The sequence below is a fragment of the Salvelinus fontinalis genome, chromosome 17, assembly GCF_029448725.1.
Source record: "Salvelinus fontinalis isolate EN_2023a chromosome 17, ASM2944872v1, whole genome shotgun sequence".
In the NCBI taxonomy this organism is placed as follows: Eukaryota; Metazoa; Chordata; class Actinopteri; order Salmoniformes; family Salmonidae; genus Salvelinus; species Salvelinus fontinalis.
In genome coordinates this window covers 31,799,445-31,819,375 of record NC_074681.1, presented here as the reverse complement: position 1 = coordinate 31,819,375, position 19,931 = coordinate 31,799,445, and the positions used below count along the sequence as shown (strand labels likewise).

Below are 19,931 nucleotides of genomic sequence, written 5' to 3'. Positions count from 1 at the left end.
GTACCAGATCACTATGGAGCTATATACAGGGAGTACCAGATCACTGTGGAGCTATATACAGGAAGTACTAGATCACTGTGCAGCTATATACAGGGAGTACCAGTACCAGACCAATGTGGAGCTATATACAGGGAGTACAAGATCAATGTGCAGGGGTATAAGATATTTGAGGTAGATATGTACGTGAAGGCAGGGTAAAGTGATTGGCCACGGTGTTCTGTGGTAACAGACTGAACAATTAATGAAATACTATCCTCATACTACTGAAGTGATGTAATGGTAATATAGCAACTGACAAAGCAAGGCTGAACTACGACACAAAGAGCATACAATCTGAGGGAGTAAAACAGCACAACATTTTATTTCACAAGCTGTTGTTCCTTATACATAGCTCTCTCACTCGCACAACACCGCTGTCTGCAAAAACTGTTTCATGTTGAGATTTTTGTACTAGTGGCACTCTTACAATATCATTAGCTAAGTAAAAAAAAAAACATTTTTATTAAAGCTATTGCACAGTTGATTTCTGTTGCTAAATTTGTGATGTAATGAGGGATACGTCCCAAATGGCACATTACTTCTTTCGTAGTGCACTATTTCTGACCAGGCCCCATAGGGCTCATGTCAAAAATAGTGCACTGTAAAGGGAATAGGGTGCCCTTTGGTACACAAAAGAGCAGGAACACAGGACCAGATTTACATTATGAGGGAGAAAACCATGAGACTGAAATGTAAATAATAACAAAACTATTAAAGTTGATGATAAACATGGTCAATTAGCTAAACATGGTGGCTCCGAATGTGTGATTAAGGAGTTCAGGTAGCCGGAGTGCCAGTCTGTGTGCCATCATGCAAACTCATTGTAACAAATGCCAAATGAGCAGTGGAGTTGGCAAGAACACAAACAGATCTGGGATGTGGCTTGAGTTCAGGTGCAATCAAATCCAGTTCTGTAGATAGACTGTCTGCAAATAAGAAAATACTGGAAAACCATTTTAAAATGACACATTCACAGACCAGTGAGGCCACACGTTTGATATTTTTGAAATTCAAACAAATCTGTTTCACTTCAATCAGTGATGATGACAATCCTGGACGGCTTCGGTCCAAGAGGCACCTCATTTTACCAACCCATTTAACAGCCTACTATAATCACTGAATAAATGCATCTTGTACTACATCATGTGGTAGTCATGCATAGGACTGCACAACAAAATATGCAGTAGCTTGCTTGAGTGCCAGTCTGTTTGTGCCATCATGCCAACTCCTTGTCACTCATTGAGGGGATTTGATTCATCTGGCCCTGGTAGGCGTGTTTGCACCGGGTGAAAGTTGATTGCATTCGTTTTGGAGCCAGATGCCGCGTTCAAAGCCCAAGGCGAAGTCGGCTCGGAACAAAAGTGAAGTAACTAAGCACGTGGAGTGATGAGTTGGATTCTGTTTTCAAATGCAAAAAGTGACTGCTTTTGATAAACAACGCTTTAAAAAAAAAAAAAAAATCAGCCTTTCCAATGAAAACTAGTCTGAAAATTCAAACATTTTATAGAAAAGAGATGCTGACATGACCAAGTGGCGCAGATTACTGTTTGATTTGAGAAGGGTGCTCCTCCCCCACCGCTTTTTCCCTTTCACGTCATGGGCCATGGACCGGTACCCCACGGCTCAGCATAATGGAATCCACCCGCTGTCATGTTGTTTGGCTTGATAAAGACCAATGTAGTTGGCTCGAGCACAAACAGATCTGGGAGCAGGCTAGCCGTCGCCCTCTAAGACATCCCGGATGTAAATTATATGTGAGAATTACAACTAAATCAGTATTTGAGATGTATGCAAACCCCTATAGATTAAAGCAACAACACTTCAGTCAATGAAACCTAAGAGATCCAACTGATTTAACTGCACAGGATGAAGAACTAGTAGAAATGAAAATAGCACCTCATAACATTAAAAAGGTTAATAAAATATGCAGCAGTAAGACACCATTAAGCCAAATGGGCCACTTTGAATATATCGGAATATATTACATTTAATTTGCACCAGATGTGAGATTTATTGTGAAAGGAAAGTTATGCTCACTTAAAACCGTGGGCTTCTTCTACACTTGTCTTCATGGCTTTTTTAGACATGTCACGATAACTATTCAATATGGGATATAAGATGTTCAATGTGGCTGTTACTGTATCAATATTAATGAGCATCATTTTGTTATACATTGGCAAAACACAAAGTATATCTAAAAGTCTCTACAGAAGCCTTTACTACTGAAATAAAACTGGCTTGTCTCATGTACTGAGCTACATAGATCCTTTTTTAGCATTTGTCTGGGGAAGAGCAGGAATTTAGTCAACTGTGCTGCCTGCCAAGTGATTCCTGCAGACAATTACGCTCCAAATGTTTTAGAGGCCAACATCAACTCTCTTCATCTAAAAACAAAAACAGACACCGGTACTTTGTGACATCATACTATCCCCCCCCAAACACATCACAACAATCTCTTCTTTTAGTTTTCTATGCAGTTTGTTGTTTTGGAAGCAGACATTAATGCCATGATCACTGACCACACAAGCATGTTACAGCTATTGCATTTGAATGCTCTTAATGAGATTCCACTTACAAAAGTACCATGTGGTAACAAACAGGACTGGTCTATGTATCCCTGTAACAGGTTTTCAATACTGACTAATGGCACTGCTAAAATATTTGAAGATACACTTGACCAATTAATATTGCTCGTAAACTCTACAGCTAACGGTAAACTCTACAGCTAACGGTAAACTCTACAGCTAACGGTAAACTCTATATCTAAACAGCAATTTCAGAACGTCTTACTTTCTAAGACTCAGTTATGAATATTACACACAAATGAAGTGCCTATTGAAATGGTGAAGACGATCAACCTCCACCCCCAAAACATGGATTGTTTACACAGGTTATTCCAATGGTACAACATAATGTGTCGGAGTGGGCTTCTTAACATCCTGTACAAAAGCGGCAATGGGATTTTGGCTAAAAAGTGTTACACAACAAAATAAACTGTAACAGCTATTGGTTTTAAAAGGTGCATGACAGAGCCACAAGAACTCACTGTACTGTAGCCTCATTGTATTGTACGAAGCAGAGCTCAGTTAATCAGCAGTAGACTGTCCTGGACCTGTAGACTTCTTCAAGGTGTGGCTCTGCCAAAATGACAGCTATATAGCTTGGCCTGCTGTACATCTGAGCAGGTTAGATAGGTAGAAAGCAGATGTGTGGCATTTCAAAACACAAGTCTCCATGAAATGCTGATCATCAACATCATCATATTCTAAGGCTACACCAGCTACGTGGCACAGACTTGTTCTGAACTGAAAATTAGCCAAACTACATTTACACCCCCCCCCCCCCATACCTCCTGTTCGACACTGTGCTATTTATCTTCAGCAGCAATTTGATTAATCATTTGATGAATAAACGGATCAAAATAAGCCCAACAACAAAGCAGAGAGTAGTCCTTCACATTTTCTGTACATGGGCAAGATTGAAATCCACCACACAGAGTCACACATGTATGTATTATGGTATGTATATTCAGACCATGTAGACTAGACTGTGCCCACATTTGGAGTGTCAAAAGAATATAGGAATTGACACAAAGAGAGAGTGGTCGGGGGGGGGTCCTTGATCAATCTTCTCCCCTCCCTGCCTGAGGGTCAGGGTATGTGACTGACCAGGGATCAGCTCTTAAGATGGGCTCAATTAGCAGATGGGCCAGGCAGGTGGCTCAGAGGTGACTCTGGACCTGTTTTTAAATTTGCACACAAGGAAAAGACAAAAAAAAAAGACATTTAGATAATTTAGCAGACGCTTTTATGTACAGCGACTTAGTTACAGAGAATTAAAAGACAAAAGTACATGTGCAGTGAAGGGTAAAAAAATAACTAAAATAGGCTTCTAAAGACTTGTAATGTCCAAAAATGATAATGAATAGTTGCGAATAACACTAGGGAGTGGTTTCCCGGTAACAGATTTAGCCTAGTCTGGGACTATAAAGCTATTTCTATGGAGATTCTCCATTGAGTCTAGGACAAGGCTTAATCTGTGCCCGGAAAACCGTCCCTGAAAGAGGAAACCAAAAGAAAACGTAGGATAAAAGTAAATGAGGGAAAACTAACCTGTCCTGGCTGGGCTCACTTCTCCTGCAGCAGCGCGGGTATGTTGATGTTCCATCCGATGGCCTGCCGGTCAAAGCCACAGCTGAACAGGTTACAGGAAGAGTTATCCTCACACCAGGCTGAGCAGCACACCATGCGCCGGTGGCCCTGTGAATAATAATACATTTCATTTATATAAACACACTTTTCATTGAAAAACCATCGCAAGAAACAAAGGTCATAGACAACAAGGAACACAACTCTGTGAAGCAACAGTAACATTAGTACCACTACCTAACCTGACTGATTATATACACAAAGTACAAAACATTAAGGACACATGCTCTTTCCATGACATAGACTGACCACATGAAAGCAATGATCCCTTATTGATGCCACTTGTTAAATCCACTTCAAATCAGTGTAGATGAAGGAGAGGCAACTAGTTAAAGGATTTTTAAGCCTTGATAATTTCAGACATGGAGGGTGAATGGCCAACACAAAAGACTGAAATGCCTTTGAACAGGGTATGGTAGTAGGTGCCAGACACATCGGTTTGTGTATGTCAAGAACTACAACGCTGCTGGGTTTTTCACGCTCAACAGTTTCCCGTGTGTATTAAGAATGGTCCACCACCCAAAGGACATCCAGCCGACTTGACACAACTGTGGGAAGCATTGGAGTCAACATGGGCTAGCATCCCTGTAGAACACTTGACACCTTGTAGAGTCCATGCCCCGACGAATTGAGGCTGTTCTGAAGGCAAAAAGGGGTACAACTCAATATTAGAAAGGTGTTCCTATTGTTTTGTACACTCAGTCTATATATAGAATGATTTATTTCAAATTCGACATTAGAAAGTATCAATGGCAGCCGATGCTGAATTATTTGACAATTCATATAAATACACTACGCACAAGAAAATAGTAAACACAATAAAAACTAAAATACATATCCTTTGGAAAACCCATCAGGGCTAAGGGTAAGAGAAGTGTCAGTCCATATCACACTGGTTGAGCAGCCTAGTCATGACTGGTACTGGTGGAGCAGCCTAGTCATGACTGGTACTGGTGGAGCAGCCTAGTCATGACTGGTACTGGTGGAGCAGACTAGTCATGACATGTACTGGTGGAGCAGCCTAGTCATGACTGGTACTGGTGGAGCAGCCTAGTCATGACTGGTACTGGTGGAGCAGCCTAGTCATGTCTGGTACTGGTGGAGCAGCCTAGTCATGTCTGGTACTGGTGGAGCAGCCTAGTCATGACTGGTACTGGTGGAGCAGCCTAGTCATGACTGGTACTGGTGGAGCAGCCTAGTCATGTCTGGTACTGGTGGAGCAGCCTAGTCATGACTGGTACTGGTGGAGCAGCCTAGTCATGACTGGTACTGGTGGAGCAGCCTAGTCATGACTGGTACTGGTGGAGCAGCCTAGTCATGACTGGTACTGGTTGAACAGCCTAGTCATGAGAGGTAATATGGAAATAGGTTGTGATTACAGTCCAGTGTTAGCCCCACTGTTTGGTGCTGGTTACCTGTCTGTTGCTGCGTGGGAGTCGAGCCAGCCGCACTCCTGACATGTCAAACAGCCGGACTTGACGATTGTCGTGAGGAAGAGCAATGATTCTTTGGTTCACTGACACACTTATCCTGTGAGGGGTTAAACATATAATCAATGAATTACATTTCCTAACACAACATTGATTCTTAACATCCCTCTTAAAATCAAATCTTCTACACGCTTATCCTGTAAAAAGTCACCCCTTTTTAATGTATCTTCTAATCCCAGCTCTTTCTTTTTCCAAATCACACACATACTCTACCTAATAAGAGGTTTCCAGAATAAATTGTGTGCTACAGTGCCCTCTCACCTATTGACGGCAGAGTCTGTGCGGATGGTAGCTATGGGTGACCTCATGTTCTTGAGGTCCCAGACCTTGACGGTGCGGTCGTCACTCCCAGACACCACGTTGTCCCCCACAGTGAACACTGCTGACGTCACCGTGCTGGACACATACAACATGGTGGAAAAGAGTTAGTCATTAACCCGCTTTTCTTGCGGTTTGGGGTTTAGGCCAGGTTACTGTAAAGCACTTTGTTGACAACTGTTGCTGTAAAAAGAGTTTTATGAACCAGCGAAACACTGATGTTGTTCCTTTTCAGGAAGCATAACAAGTAGCATTCTAGGGACCAAGGCCTTATTAGCAGGGCTGTACATTTACAGTCAAATAAATACCTAGATATTTACAACACACATGATGTCTGGGTGGGAAAATGACGAGGCCTGAAGGTCACCAGCCCCTTCATTCTCTTGACTGACTCATGTACCACAGTATCATTTGTTCTGGATGCTATTGGCTGATTAGCTGTGCCCTCACCCGCTACTGTGGGCAGACCAAATCTAGCCCATGTAATCTGAATGGACACATAGCTTATTAATGCTAATTGATGGATAATTAATGCCACATTACAGGTGGCGATATGCTTTCTGCATGAATTTTGTAGGGGTGCTACTGACTGTGTCCCTGGATAAAGTGGATGGAGGGGATCACTGAAGTCACACAGATGGAAAGTGTGTATGTGTGTGTGTGTGAGACTTACTCAGTGTGTCCCTGGAATACATTGACAGAGTGGATGGAGGGGTCTCTGAAGTCCCACAGACGGAAGGTGGTGTCTCTGGACGAGGTGACCACCAGACGTTGGGTGGGGTGGGTGCAGCAGTGGGTCAGCTCCTGGTCGTGGCCTGTGGACACAGACACAGCTCAGAGGTAAGCCAGAGTCACTTGGAATAGGACATAGAGTCTAGAACAGTTACATAACCCTCATAATTCATTGGCAACGTAATCCAAAACAGCCATTATGACACATAAAAACCAAAGCAATGCCCACTCTACATACACAGAAACAATACATTACGGTTTTTCTGTTTAGTTTTTACTGTGTGTGTGTTCCGCCTTCATGTGGTGTTATTCCTCTACGTTGATGTTGTAACGTACGAAAAGTGGGGGGAAATGGACGCACCAGTGAGTGAGTGGACGAGCTCAGAGGTCTCCACATCGTACAGGTTGGCAGCCCGGTCCCAAGAGGCTGTGACCACCTGCTTGCCCCCCACCAGCCAGTCTGCAGCAATGACCACCCCCTGGTGGCTCCTGAGGGTAGTGGAAGAGACGCGGATGGAGGGACACTCGTTAGGTCCGTCACCGTCCCCGTCAGCCTCGTCCTTATCTGAGAAGTCTATGTCGTCGTCACAGGGCGTCTGCTGTGAAAAGAGACATATCACACATGCGCACAAACACACACACACCAGCATATAGGACCTAGACATCTGTAGATGCAGTGGGTTATAAGATACATGGTTTTGAGAAGCTTACACTGATGTCGGCTACAGGCTGTGGGGTGGGCAGCTGCACCGTGTACCTCCAGATATGGGCTGTCTGGTCACCAGACGCTGTGGACAGAGCAGAGATAGAGGCCTCAAAAACACCCCAAACCAATAGACATCTGAAGATACATGGGACTCCGTGTTTTTCAGACAATTGTGGCCATTCAGCAAGAGATCCTTACCTGTAAGAGCCATCTGTTCCGTGGGATGGAACTTGATAGAGTTAACTGGAAAGAGACCAACAATGTTTTTGATGAATAGCCTCCACAATAACACTTTGGGCCTGTCCCAAAAAGCACCCTATTCCCGACACAATGCAATACTTTTAACCAGGGCCCCACAGTGCCATTTAGGACGCACCATATAATTTAGGACGAATACATTCCTTCATACACATTTCATGGATCAGAAAGAAGAGAACATTTTACCTGATCCTGCATGACCTAGATACTTCAGGAGGCATTTTCCAGTCTCGATGCTCCATAGCATAGCACTGTGATCTGTATGGAGAGACATTTGGTGTACACACATTCAGCTTTCAGGCCACACCCCCTTCATACATCACTGTAATCATTGTTTACGTCCAAAATGGCAGCCTATTCCCTACACCTACAAAGTGCACGAAATAGGGAATATCGTGCCAGTCGGGATTTAACTCATGAGTCATTCAGTTCATACTGTAATCATTGCCAAATTACATTTGCCCCCTCTTAGCACAATAAGCACTCCGGTCTGAAAGCAGTCCCTAATTACCAGACCTTATGATTGCATTATCACAACCTTAACACGCACCTGTTGACAGTTAAATTAATTGAATATCAAACCAAAGTCTGCAGTGCATTTTAAAGAGCCATCAGGCTGAACATTACAAATTACCATTTTAAAATGTGACTCACTAACACGATTGTTTGTCTTGGGCCAGGAGGGAAAAAAGGCCAGTAGTCAAGACATTGGGATGCAGGGGAGTCATGCACCCCGAAAATCTGAGGGGAAATCTGGGGGGGCACAAAGTACGCATGGATGGCTGGGGGGTGGTCCAAAAGTTGGAGTTTTATATTTTTCAAACACCTGAAAAAGATTTTTCCTGCAATCTAGAGCCATAATCATTATCTTTACTTCAGTAAATTTAGCAATTGCTTTCTTTTCTAAAAGTTCACCAACCTTGCCAGCAGGCATGCCAGCTAAGACAGTTAGACAAGCTACTCTAACTTGATTGACAACCTGAAAAGGCTTGGTAGCTAGTTATGAGGTTGGGAACCTATCTAGCTGGCTAGCTAAAGACAACTTCATACAATTGGTAGGTGGCTAGTAGTATACTACAGAAAAAATATATATATATTTTTAAAACAGTCCAAATCTGAGGGGGCGCATTCCCCTGTGCCCCCATGGGCATGACTCCTGTTAGGATGTTCTGTAGCTATGGTTGCAAAATTACAGTAACCTCTTAAAATATCCAGGTTTTTCAGAAGTCCTGGTGGGAGGATTCTAGATTTCCTACTTATTACCTCCCAATTCCAGGAATCCTACAACTGGGATTTCTGGAAAACCAGGACATTTGGGGAAAGTTACTAGAATTTTGCAACCGTATCAGGAGGGCATTGGAATGCACTGTGGTTGTCTACCTGCTGACGCTGTGCCCAGCACCATGGGCTGTGTCCTGGTGACACTCAGGTCCCATATACCATCCCTGTGGCCTACATACTCCTTGACCAGCTGGCACACGGCTCTGGACGTGGTGGCTTTAAAACTGGAGACGATCTGAAGGGCAGGCAGCAGAGACAATAGATTGTGTTTACACACAGCTGATTGAATGAAGAGGAGGAAGCATAACGGAAGCAGGTGAGGAAGCAGGGAGGGACAGCAGCACTGGGAGGGTGGATGGGGGTCATAGGGTCATTAGGGCTCCAGACAGTCAGCATGATACCTCTGCAATGGCTAAGAAGCTTGGGTTGTTTTACACTGCATCCCATATGGCACCCTATTCCGTGGTAAAAAGTAGTGCACTAAATAGGGAAAGGGTGCCATTTGGAACACAGCCGTCATCATTATTTATTTATTTTCACATCACCTTAGTATCATGTTGGACACAATTATTATGCTGCATTAATCAAAACTGATTTTAAATGCAAAGCTGTGAAAGAAAGAGGGGATAAAGAATATGAACCTATATAAAGGTTAAGTAAAACAAAAATACTTTAAATAATAATAGTCAAATGATTATCATCAGTCAGTATTCATGTTTACATCTAAAATGGAGATAAAACAAGTTGGACTTCTGGGAGGGGCAGGTGTTTGAAAGAAACCACTAAATAAGTTCCCACTGTGAAAGCAAGAGGGGACAAATAAGCAGGTCAGATATCTCAACAAAATAATTCAACAACATTCAAAAATAGGGTTGCAGAATTACAGTACATTTTCAAATTCCCAGGTTTTCCAAAAATTCCAGTTGGAAGATTCCCAGAATCAGGAGGTAATAAGCAGGAATTCCAAAATCCTACTACCGGATTTTTGGGAAATCCAGAATATTGCAACCAAATACAAAAAACATAAAATCATACTTACGAAAAATATGGAAATTAGAGTGAAAAAAAAATCAACACTATGCATAAACTTATAGTAGACATATAGGCCTAGTTAGCATAATAACATCATGGAAGACTAAAATGTTATCCACAACTTTGATGAGTTGCAGTTTATTTTCAGCGATTGCTGAGCCAGGGGTTGGTTGGTTGTAAGCACAGAGCAGGCCTGCAGTAGCAGCCTATCCACACATAACAGCAGCAGCTCTGGATCTCTCTGGGCAGCACAGATAAAACATCTGCAGATACAGTATCTGAGGGTGTGTCTCAAATGGCACCCTATATAATGCACTTCTTTTTACCAGAACTATCTGGGACACAGCCTGAGGCTGTGGTGCGAGATGCATGCAATGGTGCAATAAAATAATTACTATCAAATAATTTCCGAAAAAAAATCCGGAATGACATAGATAGAATTGAATGGTTTTCTAAATGGTTACCAGATCTGATTTAATACAGTGTCCTATGAAAGACAAAGAGCCACATTAAGTTTAAAGTGTGCATAGACTGTGGTATAAGATAAATGAAGAGCTATCAACAGGAAGTAGTGAATGATGGCCACAAGAGAGATGGCACTGCCGTTTATACTCTTAAACAGCTGTTAAGGGTTACAGAACTAGTTTAAATAGAACACTGGCATTAGGGTTGCAAAGGGTCGGAAGTGTTCCAGAAATTGTCCATGGGAAGTTAAGCCCTGGAATTTGGGGAAATGTTCTTAAAAAATTTTTTTTTAAATGCTTAAATGCAAAAAAAGTGAACCTTTTTTGTGGTATACAAATAAGGCAATTCTAGGTCTTCTGGCATATTTTGGTTAAACTATCCCCAATTCAATGGAATTGCAACCCTCTGCAGGCACAATGCATTCTTCCATCACATGTACAGCTGATTCTCAAGATCTTGCACACTAATGAGATGCTATTGAGCCCACACTACTACACTGTCTGAGCCAAGGTGGGGCGAAAATATTTTATATATGTTGATGAATGTCTTGCTCGAGCCGTGTATGCAACTGGTTCACCTCTGGTGCTCACAGGCAATGTGTATTGGAAGAGATTTCTGAATGCTCGTCGCCCAGCATACACCCCTCCAACCAGACATGCTTTTTCTACTCATTTGCTGGATGCAGAGTTCAAGTGAAGGTCAAACAAATCATAGAGAAAGCAGACTGTATTGCAATCATCGCTGATGAGTGTTCGAATGTTCGTGGGCAAGAAATAATTAACTACATCATCTCCACCCCTCAACCAGTATTCTAGAAGAGCACAGACACAACAGACACACCGGTCTCTACATTGCAGATGAGCTGAAGGCAGTCATCAATAACCTTTGACCACAGAAGGTATTTGCACTGGTGACAGACAACACGGCGAACATGAAGGCTGCTTGGTCTAAAGTGGAGGAGTCCTACCCTCACATCACACCTATTGGCTGTGCTGCTCATGCATTGAATCTGCTCCTCAAGGACATCATGGCACTGAAAACAATGGATAAACTCTACAAGAGAGCCAAGGAAATGGTTATGTATGTGAAAGGTCATCAAATTATAGCAGCAATCTACCTCACCAAGCAAAGTGAGAAGAATAAGAGCACCACATTGAAGCTGCCCAGCAACACCCGTTGGGGTGGTTTTGTCATCATGTTTGACAGTCTCCTGAAGGGGAAGGAGTCTCTCCAAGAATTGGCCATATCACAGTCTGCCGATATGGACAGCCCCATCAATTGGATCCTGCTAAATTATGTATTTTGGGAGAGAGCGATAAGCAGCCTGAAACCTATAGCAATTGCCATTGCACGGATTGAGGGAGACAATGCCACCCTGTCTGATGTTCAGACCCTGCCCACTTCACTGTTGCGCCAAGCAGAGGAAACTGCAGTTCTGAAATACATCAAAAAGCGTCAAGACTTCTGCCTGAAGTCCATACACGCCACAGCGTACTTGTTAGACCCAAAGTATGCTGTCTGGTGCAGAGATCAACAAGGCCTATGGTGTCATCACAACCGTGTCTCACCGCCTTGGCCTGGATGAGGGCAAGGTTCTTGGCAGTCTGGCAAAGTACACTTCCAAGCAAGGGCTTTGAGATTGAGATGCAATATGGCAGTCGTGCCAACATATCTCATCAGCCACCTGGTGGAAGGGACATTATGGATCTGAGGCTCTTTCCCGTTGCCTCCATGATCCTCCAAATCCCACCTCAGAGCGCAACTGGTCCTTGTTTGGGAAGACACACCAAAGCACGCAACAGGCTGACCAATACAAGGGTTGAAGAATTGGTGGCCATCCGGGCAAATTTGAGGCTTTTTGAGCCTGACAACGAGCCATCCTCAACAAGGTTGGAAAGTGACAATGAAGATGAGGCCTCAGTCTGATGTTCAAGAGGTGGACATTGAGGAGGTCCAGGCAGAAGACATGGAAGCCTGAGAGGAAGACAACTAAAGCTTTAGTTTCTCGACTATCATTTTACGTATGTTGAAAACGTTTTGAGAGATGCGATGGATCATTGAAATCCTCCCATGTGAAGAGTTAACTAATTTAATTCAAGTTATATTTGTAACTAAATTGTTCTTTATTTATATTGGAAGGATTTAATCATTTGCAATTATGTCTACTTATGATAAGGTAAAAGGTTTACGTTTGTCTCCATATGATATAGTAAATATATTCAATACAAAAATCTACATTTAAATGGTATTAATATGCATATATTTCCATTAATTCCCATATATTCCCATGGAAAGTTTCCACCTCTGAATATTCCCCAAAATGTGCAACCCTAACTGGTGTAACATGCTACATTTAACCAATAGGAAGTGTGTTAGATAACACAAAGCTGGTTAAATATCTAATGCACCCAGCAGTTTATGGGATATAGCCTATTCTGACAGTGCATGGTCTGCAATGTGCATATCAAATTGTTGCTCGTTTTACATCAGTGAACATCAGCATTTCAAGAAAGGATTAGTGTTTGCTTGAAGTCTTCAAGTGCCATTTCTGAAAATTATATACACTACCTTTCAAGTTTGTGGTCACTTAAAAATGTCCTTGTTTTCCATGAAAACATACATGAAATGAGTTGCAAAATGAATAGGAAATATAGTCAAGACATTGACAAGGTTATAAATAATGATTATTAATTTAAATAATAATTGTGTCCTTCAAACTTTGCTTTTGTCAAAGAATCCTCCATTTGCAGCAATTACAGCCTTGCAGACCTTTGGCATTCTAGTTGTCAATTTGTTGAGGTAATCTGAAGAGATTCCACCCCATGCTTCCTGAAGCACCTCCCACAAGTTGGATTGGCTTGATTGGCACTTAATTCGTACCATACGGTCAAGCTGCTCCCACAACAGCAATAGGGTTGAGATCCAGTGACTGTGCTGGCCACTCCATTATAGACAGAATACCAGCTGACTGCTTCTTCGCTAAATAGTTCTTTCATAGTTTGGAGCTGTGGTTTGGGTGATTGTCCTGTTGTAGGAGGAAATTGGCTCCAATTAAGCTCCGTCCACAGGGTATGGCATGGCGTTGCAAAATGTTGCCTTCCTTCTTCAAGATCCCTTTTACCCTGCACAAATCTCCCACTTGACCACCACCAAAGCACCCCCAGACAATCACATTTCCTCCACCATGCTTGACAGATGGCGTCAAGCACTACAACATCTTTTCATTTTTTCTGCGTCTCACAAATGTTCTTCTTTGTGATCGGAACACCTCAAACTTCCTCTGTCCAGTGTCTGTTCTTTTGCCCATCTTAATCTGTTATTTTTATTGGCCAGTCTGAAATATGGCTTTTTCTTTGCAACTCTGTCTAGAAGGCCAGCATCCTGGAGTCGCCTCTTCACTGTTGACGTTGAGACTGGTGTTTTGCGGGTACCATTTATTTAAGCTGCCAGTTGAGGACTTGTGAGGCGTCCGTTTCTCAAACTAGACACTCTAGTGTACTTGTCCTCTTGCTTAGTTGTGCACCGGGGCCTCCCACTTCTTTCTATTCTGGTTAGAGCCAGTTTGCGCTGTTCTGTGAAGGGAGTAGTACACAGCGTTGTATGAGATCTTCAGTTTCTCGCATGGAATAGCCTTCCTTTCCCAGAACAAGAATAGACTGACGAGTTTCAGAAGAAAGTCTTTGTTTCTGGCCATTTTGAGCCTGTAATCAAACCCACAAATCTCCAGATACTCAAGTAGTCTAAAGAAGGCCAGTTTAATTGCTTCTTTAAATCAGGACAACAGTTTTCAGCTGTGCTAACATAATTGCAAAAGGGTTTCCTAATGATTAATTAGCCTTTTAAAATTATAAACTTGGATTAGCTAACACAATGTGCCATTGGAACACAGGAGTGATGGTTGCTAATAATGAGCCTCCGTACGCCTATGTAGATATTCCACTAAAAAGCAGCCGTTTCCAGCTACAATAGTCATTTACAACATAAACAATGTCTACACGTTTTTTCTGATCAATTTCATGTTATTTTAAAATGGACAGAAAATGTGCTTTTCTTTGACAAACAAGGACATTTCTAAGTGACCCCAAACTTTTGAACGGTAGCGTAGATCATCAAGTTAACATCGAATGGAAGTATGAAAAGAAGCATACATTGAACAGAGCAAGGAATTATCCTAACTTATTGTTAGCAATGTGTGTTAATCGGGTAGTTCTTTATGGTAAGATTGCTTTTTTAGCTGCAGTCAGAGTCACACAAAGGGTTGATGTTCAATGAGGTAAAACCAAGCTCATCCTAACAGACCACCACACTGTTGCCATGATAGCAGCTACTTCGAAGAAGAGTCTACTTGCAGTAACTGTGATAGTGTTTTTTTTTCTTCCTACTAAATGACGAAAATGTAAAGATAGAAAGAGCATAACGTCATCTGTCATTGCACTGACTCCCTCTGTGAAACAAAGGGAAGCCCACAACTGCCATTTCAACTCAAACCATTGTCATTAAGACATTGAAGCTCAAGGCATTTCACAGAGATCTTGTCAGCCTAAGTGCGTGACAGCCTGGAAATCCAATGCGCTTCCATTCTAGTGAGTGAAGAAACAAAAAAACAAAGTTTGTATGGTAAATTGCTTAGAAAGCTTTTGTTAGTGAGAGATATCAATTAGTGTCTTTAATATGTCTCACTGTAAATTAGTCTATAAAACAACAAGTCATACATTTCAATCACCAAGTGCCTTGGAGATGGTGCATCAGCCCCATGGCTGGGCTGCTCATGCATAATGGCGGGGGGACACGGGGGAAATGAAGAACCTGTTACCCATGAGTCTCCACCCCACAACTCCACAATGTTCCCCACATTGAAGGTGGGAAGAGGTCCACCACCTACTTTGCCATGGAAAGAATGTGAGCGCTATGGCACAGGTGAAAAATAGAAATAGATTTACCGCTGACCATACGACCACTTTCATATCTCTTTTTCAATTAACATTTAGTACAAACCGAAACCAACTGTATTTTAATGAATATACCCTTAGATACATTTCCTAAAAATTGAATACAATTTTGGTATAAGATTGTGTTTTTTTAATGGAACAGTGGACTGTGTCCCTTCTAAGTCATCCCTTCACTGAAATTATTATTATTATTATTATTATTATTATTATAGCAAACAACTAGGTTGTAAGTTACTCAACAATATTATTTTTTAAATGACATATCATCATGCAAGTCAGAGAAAGATAAGAGATTTTACCTTGCTTGTAGATGCCTTATAAGTTGTCTTCAGTTTTTGAGAAAGTTGACTTGTGCTATGACTTGCTGTGAGTTAAGAGGAGAGAGCACATTATGAGAACAGAATAAGAAGCCAGTGAAGTCTCTAATCAACATATTGTGGGTCTATGTAATTTAAACCATTTGGCATTAAGTCCCTTCACAGCAGTATTAACGTGTTCAACAGAAATAATGCTAAACTATCTAACATGTCAAACAAAATTCTGCTGTCTCAAACCTTTCGCTTTAAGTGCCCCCTTAGTCAAGTCTCCCCCGTCGATGGTTTGTCCTTCAGCTGTCAAACGATCGTTCAGGGTTTCAATCTCTCTACGCACTGGAAATGAATAGAAATCACATTGAGGGATACTGACAGCAATGGGATTATCAAGCAGATATCAATCAAAACATTTTCACATATGGTTACTGCTGTACACGGGGTGAAATCATATTAAGTGACATCCACGCCAATGATGGCTATGCACATTCACCTATAGGAATGTTATCCACCAATGTGTGTGCTGTACTTACACTCAATGTTTTCAATGTAGAGGTTTTCAAACTCCCTCTCAATCTGGCCAAAGAGGTCCAAAAGATTGCTCCTCAACGACAATGGTAGTTTGGAATCCTGCATATGCATAAATTGTAATATTAAGATTTTAGGGGAAAATAGGGAAGAGATAACAGAATAATTCACCCTTTGGTTTATAATGAGACCAAGAACACAAACCCAAAAAGTGTGGGCCTGGTTCTAGTGCAATAATAGCAAACTGTTTAGCATAATATTCCTGCTAGGACACTGAAAAATGAATCATTTACTAGTGCTAAGGGAAATGTAACCCAATAGGAAACGAGGCTATTAATACAACCAAACATTCAATGGTGAAAACAGGGAAGCTAACACCGACAACTAAATATCAACTGTGTTACCACTACACAAGGACAATAAGTGTTGAGACAAAATGGTCCCCGACTCTGTGTTACAAACCAGATGGAAAAATCTACCCAAGACATTCCTTTTAACATAGAAATGCTTATTCTACCAGAGCACTGATGTGAGCTGAATGGCCTAGTGCCACAAGAGCACAGTCTGTCCAGGGCCAAACACATACAGGCCCTTTGTACCCTTGCTTGCAGGTCCAGCTTTTTTTCTAAGGAGTTCAGTAGAGATGCTCTTTGCATTCATAGGCTAACAGTAACAAGTCATGATGCAGCTGGAGAAAGGATAAGTACCAGTACACCACAATGCACAAAGTAACAGCAAAGCAGGCTGGGGTGGTGTAGTTTAAAGAGTAGGCTATCGTACATGGGGGAATTTGATGGAACCTGTATAGCATAGAGAAATTTGCAATACTGAAACAGATTTTCTGGATAGGAGCACAGGGCATGTTGAATCAAGCTTCCTGTGGATTTAATAGAGCTGAGACATTTGGCAAGGGGAATGGAAATGCATTGTGCGTGAACGAACCTAGGAAGAGAAAACACTAGAACATTACAACTAAACTACTTAGTACGCTATTGAGAAGGTACTCTACATTCTGACACAGTGTTTCTAAACACCCAACTTACCTCAGGTTTCAAATAGTGATGCAGATTATCAGCAGACTTAGACTACTCAAAGTAGCCAGAGTAAAAACAAAAAAGTTGGATTAAGTTCTTTGCCCCATGTCCCAAATAATTTAAGAGTAAGTGTGTATTGTTGCTCTGAAGTAACAACACATGCTACAACCATTATAGCAGAGAAGACCTGAAAACATACTCTTTGAAAAAGGCATACTCAAAAAGACAAGTGGCATTCTATAGTGATCCCTTTCTCAGTAAACTGTTCAATTGGCATCCCCTTATTTACCAGACAGAATTTATCTTAATGTTTATAAAAAATATAAAAAAATGTAGAAAATATAGCTAACACAGTGTGATGCAAGTACAGGAACTAAGATCATTGAATGAACAATAACTAAATTAACTAACTACATGGTTTACAACAACTGTCTACTAAGTATTTTATTACATCTCATGTAGCCTAATCCAAACTACAAATACTCCCCCACGATCAACTGAATATATTATGTTCTTCTAACTGCATTCATATACTTTATCTGACATGATTGATTTAACTAAGTGATGTTGAACTAGATTAGCTTGAGTCCATTTGTGTCAAATGGACTGGGAGAGAAGCGCATGCATCGATTCTAATGGCTGAACAGCACCTCACATTCTCATGCTCTCTAAACTGATGAATCACAGTGTAATTGGCTTAGGTCTACTTAACTAGTGAGCCTAACGGTGCAAACCACAGTGCCATAAGTGCACCCAAGGTAAGAACCTAACAAACAACCACAGACATTTGTGGATTGCCTCATTCTATACCATTTATGCAATCATCCTGGCTAGTGTTCAGATAGGCAAACATTTCTCTAGTTATGGTGACAACATTCAGCTGGACAAAAGCTCCACTTGTTCTCAGGCTCTCCCCAGCCCCGTCCACACCTGTCCCTCCAACATCTCCCTCTGTAAACCTGTGCGCTCCTGCTCGGTGCTGTTGGTCCGACGGATGGACAGGCTGTGGGACTTGCGCTTCTGCTTGGCCTGGCGGGAAGATGCACTGCTTCCACTTTCGACAGGCATCTCTCATCAGACCCCCAACTTTCCTATGTGAAACTGTAAAGGAGGAAGCAGAGTACATGGTTAAAATGATTAGCTACATTAGTCTGAAGCTATTCCTGAAGTCTTTACACAAGGCCCGAGCCATACTTACTAAGAAATAGTAAGTGTCTTTCTGAGTCAGTATGGACAAATATTGTTGTATATTCTGTCGCCTCCTCCTCTCTGGTATAGCTACACAAGACCCCATGTTGGGCGGTGGTAGGTGGAGGTGTTCAAGTACACAAATAACACGCTGACAGACAGTATTGCTCACATTCTCCTTCACATCTGAACAGCTCCCAGGGGAACCAAGGCATTGTTATTAATTTAGGGACATCTTGAGTATGTCTGACATTCATGCATGTCAGTCACCATAAAACAGACGTAATATCTGAAATTCTAAATTAACGTCATGTTAATATGATATGTGATGTCAGCATGACAAGCTTGGTATCATTTTGCCCTTGGAACGAGTGTGAAGGACTGATGTCACCAAAGAAAACGTTCAACGAATGTGAAACAATACATAACTACTAATTACTGCAAGCTAACAACTTCTGTTGTAGGCACCATTACTGTCAAGCCACCCTGCCTGATCCCTAACGTTAGTTAGTTGGCTAGCTAACCAAACTAGCTAGCTAACGACGACAGCTGTCAAACATATCTAGCTAGCTAACCAATGCTAATTACCAAAGCTGACAAAAAAAGTATTGATGTTACTTTCGTGACAGGACGAGGTATGTGAACTAACAAGCTAGCTACTTGTTTTGCACAAACTATACACACAAATAGGCAAGGAGGTGCCAGGTCAGCTATTGCGAAGCTAACTAACGTTAGCTAAGGTAGATAGTCACTGAGCATGTATAGCTAACAAACTGGCTAAATTTACGTAACTAGCTAGCAAACTCGCTAGGAAAGAAACGTGAGCATACTTACATACAATACTAGAAATCCAGGTATTTGTTCCAAGTTGCTCTGAAATTTATTCTGCGACAGACCATTTTGCCATTTTCTAAGTGAAAAGTAACGTTACTGGGATCCTTGTTGACTTCTCCCCATCAAAGATGGTAGATAAATTAAGACCACCCAGGCCATTTACCGTTGAAAACAAACGTTCAGTTCCGGTCAACTTAACTGGGTGTGTCTCCCATAGACGCCAATGCAATACAACGGCGTCTGGCCTACTTAGTTCACTGATCCCCATTGAAACAAAACCGAAACCAAAACACAGACAAACACAAAACAGCAAGTGGGGTGTCTCGCTTCCTCTCCCGTCTCTGTCAAACAGATAGCTAGCCAGCAGCTTGACAGTCGTCTAGTTACCACAGCCACAAATTCATAGACCATGCCTATTTCCACAATTCATATTCTTAAAATGTGATTTTAACCTAACCCATACTGATAACCTTATGCCTAACCTTACATTAAAACTAAAAAGCTATTTTTTGTTTTCATTAATTATTACGATATTTTGACTTTGTGGCTATGCTATCT

General features: G+C 41.7%; 1 protein-coding gene across 4 annotated transcripts; it reads right to left on the bottom strand.

Annotated features, from left to right (window-relative positions):
• Positions 1-334: 334 nt before the first annotated feature.
• On the bottom strand, positions 335-19,931 carry LOC129814165 (WD repeat-containing protein 37-like). Of its 4 annotated transcripts, none has more exons than XM_055867043.1 (17): positions 19,374-19,931; positions 18,282-18,452; positions 16,323-16,419; positions 16,033-16,128; positions 15,778-15,842; positions 15,242-15,435; positions 9,754-9,829; positions 9,132-9,267; positions 7,938-8,009; positions 7,692-7,736; positions 7,499-7,575; positions 7,149-7,383; positions 6,729-6,870; positions 5,999-6,133; positions 5,663-5,777; positions 4,152-4,298; positions 335-3,778 (listed from the first exon to the last, which is right to left on the bottom strand). In XM_055867043.1, the coding sequence occupies exons 2-16, from the start codon at positions 18,417-18,419 to the stop codon at positions 4,167-4,169; spliced, it is 1,755 nt and encodes a 584-aa protein (XP_055723018.1). In that variant the 5' UTR covers positions 18,420-18,452; positions 19,374-19,931; the 3' UTR covers positions 335-3,778; positions 4,152-4,166. The 4 variants fall into 4 exon arrangements, with proteins under 4 accessions (XP_055723018.1, XP_055723017.1, XP_055723020.1 ...); XM_055867042.1 differs by having other exon boundaries at positions 7,149-7,386; positions 19,374-19,762; XM_055867045.1 differs by lacking the exons at positions 9,754-9,829; positions 15,242-15,435 and having other exon boundaries at positions 19,374-19,737.